This window comes from Scardinius erythrophthalmus, assembly GCF_964197995.2.
Source record: "Scardinius erythrophthalmus genome assembly, chromosome: 15".
Classification (NCBI taxonomy): domain Eukaryota; kingdom Metazoa; phylum Chordata; class Actinopteri; order Cypriniformes; family Leuciscidae; genus Scardinius; species Scardinius erythrophthalmus.
The window spans coordinates 34,057,548-34,067,916 of NC_138235.1; the positions used below are offsets into that span (position 1 = coordinate 34,057,548).

General features: G+C 38.7%; 1 protein-coding gene across 1 annotated transcript; it reads left to right on the forward strand.

Annotated features, from left to right (window-relative positions):
- Positions 1 to 447: 447 nt before the first annotated feature.
- On the forward strand, positions 448 to 8,202 carry sall4 (spalt-like transcription factor 4). Its single transcript, XM_081386330.1, has 4 exons — positions 448 to 609; positions 2,927 to 5,407; positions 5,484 to 5,788; positions 5,895 to 8,202. Exons 1-4 carry the CDS (start codon positions 543 to 545, stop codon positions 6,315 to 6,317), a joined length of 3,276 nt encoding a protein of 1,091 aa, XP_081242456.1. The 5' UTR covers positions 448 to 542; the 3' UTR covers positions 6,318 to 8,202.
- Positions 8,203 to 10,369: the final 2,167 nt, after the last annotated feature.

A 10,369-nucleotide genomic window follows, 5' to 3' on the forward strand; every position in this document is an offset into this window, starting at 1 on the left:
AAATACAATCAGAAATTTTATGATTTAATAATACATATATAATAGTATATAAATTCACAAAGTGATGAGACACCCAAATATCCATATAAATATCTAAAACAATAATACAATTTAATATAAAATCATTCAGACATTAAGATTCATATACTAGTTGTTCTTTTAAAAATTATTGTCCCCGCTTGCGCGTTTTCCTTCCCTCCCTCTCTCTATCTCTCTCTCTCTCTTTCTCTAACACACACACACACACACACACACACACACACACACACACACACACACACACACACACACATCTCCTCCCCCTTTCTCTCGACTCTGCATTTCTCATCAATGAAGCCTCATTTGAATAATGCGCGAGCACTTTGGACCGGAGCCAATCAGCTGTCAGAAGAGCATGATAAATCGCAATGCATTATTGATAATAATAATTACTTTGACATGCGCATTTCTACTCGAGGGGCTAATTTCCCCCAACCTGGAGAATTTCTAAAGGAGAGGGACTAAATAGTCTTACTATTCGCCCCTGATGGTTGTAGGTTACCATGTCGCGGCGCAAGCAGTCCAAACCACAGCATATCAATTCAGACGAGCCCGCTTCGACAGAAAATGGTAAGTCTGAAGCGACAAAAAGTAGTGGGAACTTTGTTTATATTTTTGAGTTCGTGTACTGTACGTTATGTGTTTAATTTCATAATCTGAATTATGTACTTCGGCGTAAATGGGATCACAAGCCTTTAAATTGACTGGTTTTATGAATGGCCAAATCAACTAAAAAGTTGCTGTATACATCAAATTCGTTATAAATGTGTAAACTAACTTTGGCGACCGACGCGGTTCAATTCAGGTGAAGAAAAGGCGTAGTTTGATTTATTTTTCTTTAGTTTGTTGGTTAATTTTTTTTTTTTTTTGTGCTAGTCTAATGTATTTACTAAATCGCTAATATTTATCGACTTTGTGCGTTTTATATTCTGCGAGTCAGCGGCTTCTTGTTTTCACGTATTTAGTGTTGCGTTTTGATGGGTGTCTATTGTAGATTGGCTATTGAGAGAATATGCTATGGATGAAATATAAAAAATAGCCTATGGTTTGTGTTTTTTTTGTTTTGTTTTTTTGTTTTGGTTGTTACTTCGATCAGCTGTATGACTGGCGGATAAATGTACGTGTATATTTCAGACTATGCTCATGTGTTTTAATATTTGATGTGACGTACTGGTATCACTGACCACTGTTAAACAAAGGTGCTCAACAGGTCGGCATGAAATGTGAGTCGCGAACATGCTTGACCACAAAGCAATAAATCCCCCACAGTTTCTTTTGGTCGCATATGGAGATGTGGATGGGGGATGGAAATGAAGTTGTGTTGCAATGGGGGTGTAAATGTAAACCACATCTACATGACTAACTTGCATGACATACCGAAATGTGGTTATTCTAAGAGTAAAGATGGTATAGATGTGTTTAATTGTATATTGACTAAGGCTGATTGGGCTTTATTTGTTCTGTTTGTTTAAAGTTGACTTTAATCTCAGCCAGTTGAGTTGTACAATATTGCATGTGGAATTCTCTCTCAGTTAAGGTACAATCAGTATAACACTATCAGTAAAGACATTGTATCCCTTGTACATTGATCAAACGCCCCCTTGTGGTGAGCTGATTTAATGTGCAGTTCAATTGATCCGTTCAACCCTAAACGATTAATTTTCGACACAATTTGTTTAAATCAAGTCCTTTTAGCGTTTGATTGTACCTCCACTGCTTTAAAAAAAAAAAAAATAACATGCAATCAAGACTATGGCTTTTTATCCAGTTTTTGAAAGTGGATCCTCTTATCAAACTTTTTTTTTAATCAAACTTCTGTTGGTTAGAGGTGTGTGGTTATCTGCTAGCTCTGAGAGAAATGCACTTTTTTTTTTGAACATTTAAAGGGATGGTTCACCCAAAAATGAAAATGATGTCATTTACTCACCCCAAGTTGTTCAAACCTGTATGAGTTTCTTTCTTTTGCTGAACACAAAATATATTTTGAAGAATGTTGGTAACCAAACCATAGTATAGTAAGTTAAATGGGTCCATCAATTGTTTGTTAATGCACAAAATATCTTTTGTGTTCAACTGAAGAAAGAAATTCATACAGGTTTGGAACAACTTTAGGGTTAGTAAATGATGACAGAATTTTCATTTTTGGGTGAGCTATCCCTTTAAGTTGTTTGGTGAACAATTAACATGTCCAGTTTCGCTGTCAGAATGTTAACAGGTGGTCTTTCCCATTCATGAGAGATGATGAAATTTGCATTTAACAATGGCTCTGTTAAAATGACCTCCCTAATGGTGCTGTAGCCTAATTTAATTTTCCTGGCTTTTTCTGCTATACAAATTACCGACTGGCTCCTTTTAGACTGTTATCAGCATTCTTTTATAATTCAGTATTAGGGCTGCCTAACAACATTTGTATGTTAATTACTTGAACATCAGTTAAGCATATGCTGTGTTTATGAGCCATATGCATTTTGTTTGATTGAGAAATGGAAAATCTGTTGGAGGAAGGAGAAGTTTTTAAGTGCTGGTTAACCTCATTTTATTGGTAAACATTTTCTAGTAAGCTTTGGATTTCATGCTGTAAATGCTGCCATCGTCTGGTGGGACTGCATAACTGAAAAGTTGTTTGTGACTGCTTATAATAGCAACTTGAGTTTATCTAATAAGAGTTTCTCAATGTTAAGCATCTGTTATGCAAATTAACAAATCCAAATGTGCCACTTAATTTGTGATTTCAGAGTATAAATGCTAAATAGAAATAGACTTCTCTGTAAAACTTTAATTAGTAGGGAGTACTGTTAACATTATAATTGTTTTCCTTATTTACAGCGAATTATTAAAAATAACTCATGTCTTCAACTTTTTTTTTTTCTTCTTTTTTTTCCTGCAGGGATCTTGCACAGCGGTCAAAGTGAGGAAAATGGCAATGAGGCTAAGAGGCGACGATCAGAGGAGACCAGGGTTTGCGACAAATGTTGCGCTGAGTTCTTCGATGAGGCCGAGTTTCTTGAACATGAGAGAAACTGCACCAAGAGTCAGCAGGTAGTGATCATGAAAGATGGTGATCGGAGTGAAGTGCCCTCTGAGTTCTCCCAGCACTCTCCGGGTAATTTCCTGGGTGATCACGGCGATAAGTCTACCAGTAATTTGCATTCAAAGCATAGCTCGGAGTCTGATGAAATGATGGAAGGAGAGATCATGCTCAACCAGGATGATCCCTCAAATCACAATCAAGATGTGTCTGGCAGTCCAGACATGAGGTACTCGGCATCTTCCAAAATGCAAGACTCTAATGTGACTCTCGAGTCCATGCCTGCTACCAAAGTCGCTGTAACACAACACTCATCCAATTCAGCCAATCAGAAGTCTCCACCCCCGCAACCACACCAAGATGCCCTTCTTGCAATCCCCATGATCTTGGAGCAGCTGGTCAGTCTCCAGCAGCAGCAACTGCAGCAGATTCAGCTAACTGAGCAGATACGAATCCAGGTGGCAATGATGGCACCTCAAAGTCTCCACTCTGCAGTAGGCGCTGCTGTGGATCCACTGAAAGCACTGGGTGCACATTTATCCCAGCAGCTCTCAGCTGCAGCTGCCCTCATTGGCAAACGCACGGGCTCCCAGAACTTGTCCTTGGAAGCCTTGAAGCAAGCAAAACTACCTCAATCCGCCACCATCCCCACATCCCTCGCTGGAGGTTTGGGCTCAATGCCCTTAAAAGCAGACATTAAAGGACTCCCTGATTTAGCTAGCCGACTTCCAGCGCTGCTTCCGCAATCTCCAGGGGTCATGGGATTACAGAGTCCCTTTAATAGCCTTGCAGCAAGCATGGATTCCTCTAAAAAAGCGAAAAATAAGGTCCCTGTGATGCCTGAGTCAAAAATGGTCTCTGGCGAACACATGCTCAAGCACAAATGCAAGTTCTGTGGTAAAACATTTGGAAATGACAGCGCTCTACAAATCCACTTGCGCTCACACACTGGCGAAAGGCCCTATAAATGTAACATCTGTGGAAACCGTTTCACAACTAAAGGAAACCTCAAAGTGCATTTCCAGAGGCACAAAGAAAAATACCCACACATTAAGATGAATCCACATCCTGTACCAGAACACCTGGACAATATACCAACAAACAATGGCATTCCTTATGGCATGTCTTTGCCCCCCATGGAGGAAAATAATTTTAATGACACCAAACCAGTGCTGGGGATTCCTTCGACAAGTCTCCATCCACCAGTGCTCCAAGCATTCAAGCCCTCATTTGATATTCCAGTAGGTGGGGACATCTACTCCCAGAGGCCTTCTTCATCTGGCAGTGATGGTGCATCCATTTCTTCCAGCATGTTCGGTCAGGAGATGGCGGGATTGGATCAGAGCAAAGATTCCTCGGATGCGCTGGCTGGATTTCACCACCTAAATGGTAACAGTCTATCTGGTGAAAACGGCTCTGGTACTGCAAAACTTCAGCAAATGGTGGATGGCTTGGACAAGAGGACAAATGACCCTAATGAATGTGTTATTTGCCACCGAGTGCTGAGCTGCCAAAGTTCCCTCAAAATGCATTACCGCACACACACTGGTGAGCGACCATACAAATGCAAAATATGTGGCAGGGCTTTCTCCACCAAGGGCAACCTTAAAGCTCATTATGGCGTTCATAGGGCCAACACTCCTCTTAAGATGCAACACTCTTGCCCAATTTGTCATAAGAAGTTCACCAACGCAGTCGTCCTCCAGCAGCATATTCGTATGCACATGGGCGGCCAGATTCCCAACACACCTTTGCCAGAGAGTCAGTTTGAAAGTCCTGAAGCACTGGATGCAAGTATGACTGAGGATAAGAACATTGACTCCACTGGGCATGAAGAGAGTATGGAAGAACAAGACTTGGATTTGGACAATCAGGAGAAGCTGAACAACTCTATAGAGCCCCAGCCCAACGACAAAGAAGATCAGGCTCCCCAAGGTCCACCATCTATGTTTACAGGCATCGCTGCCCTGGAGAACCACATGAAGAGCCTTACTTCTGCACTGAACCTTCAACGGCAAAGCAGCACTGCTTCAGAGAGCGATAGCGGGCTGAAAGATTCCCCTTCAGGATCTGGGGAAACGGATTACAAGAATGGCCGCAGTCCGGGTGTGTCAGATTCTGTGTCCTTTCACTCTTTGTCCCCTATAGACGGTCTCCTGAGTAATGGTCCGTCAAAATCCCCAGAATACACAAACCCAGACGATGGTGTTAAATCCAGACCAGACTCTGATGCACCTCAAGATTTTAGTGAAAACAACGGAGCACTGGACTTGACATCAAGTTTTGCTCCAAAACCCATCAAAGAGGAGCCGGGCTTCTCCTTCTCCAATGGCGACTATGGTAGGTTTTGTTAATTTCAACGTGCTTAACTTTGGTACTGATGTTTTGCCAAACTAATAAATTTGTTCTCTCTTAGGTTCTAGTCAGTTACCGTTCATGAGGGTGCCTCCAAGTCTGGTCAAACTGGAGATGCAGATCCCTCCTGAGACTCCCATGGGTGCCCACAGTCTGTACAGCTCCCAGCTGCCTCAAGGAGCTGCTACTCCTCCTTCTACTTCTAATGCTCCCCGTCGGTCCACCAAGCAACATCTCTGCAACATGTGTGGGAAAAACTTTTCATCTGCCAGTGCCCTGCAAATCCATGAACGTACACACACGGGCGAGAAGCCGTTCGGGTGCACAATTTGTGGCAGGGCTTTCACAACAAAGGGAAACCTTAAGGTAACGCTGTCTTTTGCTTTGACTTTAGGCTTTTTAAGTGAATTAATTGAAAATCAAATGCCTTGTGTATACCGCAGTAAATCTCATGAACTCTTATGTTTTACAGGTGCATGTTGGGACGCACATGTGGAATAATACAGCAAGGCGAGGTCAGCGCCTCTCATTGGATAACCCGATGGCTTTGATGGCCATGGGCACCGAATCCAAGATGATACCAGACATGCTGCCTCCCCCAAAGGATTTGATTCCCCCACCGATTAATTTTGACCCATCGGTGTGGAACCAGTACGCTGCTGCCTTCACAAATGGGCTGACCATGAAGACCAATGAGATTTCAGTCATCCAAAATGGCGGCATCCCTCTACCAGGAAGTCTTGCTGGAGGTCCTTTAGTGGGCTCTACTGGGGGAATAACCAAGATGGAGTCCTCTCAAGCGGGCATCCCTGGCACAGTTGCAGAAATGGAAAAGAATGGCTCTGAAAGCCTAGCAAAGTTTCCACATTTTATGGAGGAGGGTAAAGTGAATTAGAAAGTGAAAGGACTACAGACAAATGTTCCCAATCGACAGTCTGCGTTGTGCTTATGAGCCTGCTGAGATGTTAGGAACTGGGCTATTTATTAATTCAGTCCTTAGTTGGTACAATCAATTCATGTGTGTAAGATTGCTTTTAAGAAGTTGCAAATTTGCATACCCTTGTTAAATGAGCCTATACCCTAAAATGGGCCATGCCTTCCTTTTTGGACCCTTACATGCTAGCGATTACTTCTAATTGAATCTGATCTAACTACTGTAGTTTTTTTTCTTCTTCCCCTTTCTCTCTCTATTAATATATGCGGGTATTTTGTCAGTTTTGTTTCTAGAAGTTGAATGTAAGTCTTACTTGAAATAGCTTTATTCTGGAGCAGTCTCATTAGTGATAGGACACTCTTTTGAGTTACATTGTGCTCAGCTCTATGACCCTCAGGAGGATCTCTGCCACAGGTGACCAGAGATCTCAATGTTTTAACAGTTAACATCTTGTTCATCTCTGCTTGGCTTCTCATGGTCCTGTTCTTAGTTGCGTTCGATTTAAAGTCATTAGTCACAAAATGACATCCGTGGCATAGATGCCATACAGCAAATGTGTTTGTGGAATTCGTGCCTAGAAAAATGTAATTAATTGACCATTCCACACAATCTACTGAATCTACAGTTTCATTGAGTAGTGAGTAGTTATAGTATAGATGTTTGTTTTGAAACTGGATTTCACTAAGTTATTACGAATTTTTTTTTATTCTCATAGTTTCTATCTGCGCTTAATACCAAAAATTTCGCTAAGTGCCTGTCTTGGAATTGTTTTATTTTCCCCTTTCTCCATCTTTTTTTTTTTTTTTTTTTCTCCCCCATCACAAAAGACACCACAGGATTGTAATAAAAGCCTTTTGGATTTCATCTTTTGTTTAGAACAAAATATGTTGTATTTTTGCATTTAGCTGTAGCCTATTCATTTATTTTGAAAGTGATTTAATTGGAGAAATGTTTTCTTGCTTTCAGTGGTCCTTATCAAATATTGCATTGAGTCGCTTTCATTTGAGACCTTTGATAGGAGTTAAAAAGGCCGGTATAATACTGAAATGCCTAATCATTCCTTGCACTTTATTTTTCGTCATTCTGCTAAGATCTGATATAAACCAAGCTTTTGCCATTTATTCTGTGAACTTTGTTTCTTGGACCCATCATTCAGATATCATTTGCTTGCTTGCTGCCGTTTTAGGATCCACTGAGTTTTAGAATTCTGTAAATTTGCCGTTTTCCATGCATTTTATACCCATGTGCTGAGCAGGCATGCATATCTCGTCCCAAAAGGAGTCAGCAGTCATTCTTATTCCAGGAAAGTCATGGTTTACTACCCAAATGTGTATTGATTGTTGTGGGGACATGTTTAGAGATCGTAGCCATGCATTCTTAGTGAAAGAATGGACTTTTGTGTGTATGCACGCAGCGTATCTAAACATAAAAACTTTATGCTGGTCAAATTTCTACCTCATTTAGATGTCTTTTCTTTTCTTTTTTTTTTTTTTTTGCATTGTGTTTGGAGTTATGGTTGCGTTGTGCCCCCATAACCTGCTGATTTCTGTAATATAATGAATGTATCGCCAGACACTTTGCACAACACTTGTTCAGAATAGGCAGACTCCTCCTGTAAATTCTCTTTCTATTATGCATTTACCAAGTTGTGCCTTTTTTTTCCCCCTAGATGTAAAAAAAGGTGGTGTCAGATCTTGGTTAAATGGGGTCATGTCTGTACGATTGTTCAAATGTTGAGTCTGTTTTAGGCTTGTTTACAGTGTAGACTTTTTGTAAATGTTTGCTTTTTGTTTGTTCTCCCTTCCGTTCTGATATTTTTGAGAATAAAACCAAGGATAACTTTTCCAAAATGTTGTTGTTTAAATCCACATGCAGTCATTAGTTTCAGAAAAAAGACACTCGAGGACACCAAAGTGGATAATAGATACAATATGAGGGATACTTGTCTAAATTGATTCTAATGTAGCAAAATGCATTTTATTACCATTGTAATTTCCTCTAAATAAGAACTTGTCTGTAGGAAGTAATTTGTTTGCTAATAAGGTGAACTGAGCAAAATCGATGGTCATGGTATCAGATATTTATAAGGCTGTCTCTATCATCTGGTGGATTGCTTTACAAAAGTGCTGTGTCAGTATCATGGTGGTAATTTTTTTTTTTTAATAGAACACTATGATATTTAATATCATTCACATTGAAATCATACTGAACTTTAACGTGATACTGAATCATTATCATATCCTCCTGGAACCCATGAATAGACTTTTGTCCACTGTAGTGGACATTATATTTTAATGAATTTCTGACACCATACATGTCACAGTTACCAAAATACCAAATGTTTGGAGGTTTAACCATGACAACTTCTCTGACATTAATTTACTGATAAAATGATGACTCTTATGGAAATATAATAACATTTTTTTATCATTTAAATCTGACTAATTTTCAAATTGTTTGTCATAAATCAACATCTCAGGAAAATGTTATGGGGTTTCTAATCAAGATACGATTTTCTGTTATGAAGCAGGGCATTGATTTCATACATGTTCACTGTAGAGGACACCAGGATTTAAATCATGTTGATCAGGCATTCTGGGAGACACAAGTGAATAGGGAAATTAATTCTATATCAATATTCCTATGAAATATTAGCTATGATTATGAAAATGTTGCCATTTATTACATTTCTTTTTTCATCACATGATGCCCCAAGAACACATTAATATGCAAATTAGATACAGTGTATAGGTGCATTTAATTTAATGTGACTACCCATTTATGGACATTTTACCCATGTATTGCATAAAGCAAAATGGTATATCAATTCATTCCATTATATCTTTCATAACATAGTTGAGAATCATATTTATACAAAGTTTAAAAAATCCTGAAACCTAAAAATGTATAGGTGAATGTAAAAAAACAAAAACATTGTTACATGTCATTTTTTGTCTTTTTATTTTTTAACTACAGAGGACATAGCATAACATATGAATAAAATATATTTTCCCCCATTGGTTTCTTATGCTCTAAACAATTTATCATGTTATTTCACTTACAAAAAAAGTATTGTTGATGACACTATGGCACTTTAAAATTTAAAAATGCAAAAAAATAATAATAATACAGTGCATATAATGGTAGTAGCCTACAATTTGAATTGTTTTTGTAAGGGACTATTAAAGTGTGGTTTATGGACATTGCACTTGTGTGTTAATACAGTAGAAGTTACTAGGGGTGTAACGATACCCTCATGTCACGATTCGATACATATCACGATACTGAACTCACGATATGATATTATAGCGATACTCCAAGACATATGATAAAAGGTTAACAAAAAAATTACAGTTGTTTAAAATGCTAAATTTGATTTTACATTGTGGAATTGAATAGGTTTTGACTTGGTGCTGGTAGCCCAATGCACAGGACAATGGTGACTCCAGAATAAAAATAATCATGATTCTGAAGCTGAAAATACAGAATTATTTTAGACAAATATGCTTGCACTCTTTCACTGACTAGATACATTTAAAATAATGTAGGCCACTTTTTACTGGTAACATTTGGCATTATCAGGAGCCACAAATATTGCCTCATTGCATTATTACACTTTATATTCAACATTATATATAGTGGTTTAATGTAGTACTGACACTAAAAATCTGAAAACTTAATTTTTTTCTCATTTTGTATTTTGGGTGAACTATACACAATACATATTGTCACTATCCACGATACGTATTGTTGCAGTTTTGTACTGCGATATACGATATATTGTTGCACCCCTTGTCTAGCTTGCATTTTTAGTCAAATTAGTTTATCTAAGCAAAAAACATAGGATATGTGTGGAATGGCAATATGGCACACAACTAATATGCTGACTCTACAAAAAAAGTATAGAAGCATGTCAATCAGCATACTTATAGCTATAGTTTGAGTAATTTTAAATAAAAAAAGAAGGCATAATGATAAACAGCTAGCTGAAACACACATGCCAGGGTGCTGAT

Bases quoted from the DNA above. Each gene is read 5' to 3' on its own strand.
- sall4 (XM_081386330.1), top strand. From the start codon at position 543: ATGTCGCGGCGCAAGCAGTCCAAACCACAGCATATCAATTCAGACGAG. The intron at 610-2,926 runs GTAAGTCTGAAG...TTTTTCCTGCAG, and splicing joins GCCCGCTTCGACAGAAAATG to GGATCTTGCACAGCGGTCAA. The intron at 5,408-5,483 runs GTAGGTTTTGTT...GTTCTCTCTTAG, and splicing joins CTTCTCCAATGGCGACTATG to GTTCTAGTCAGTTACCGTTC.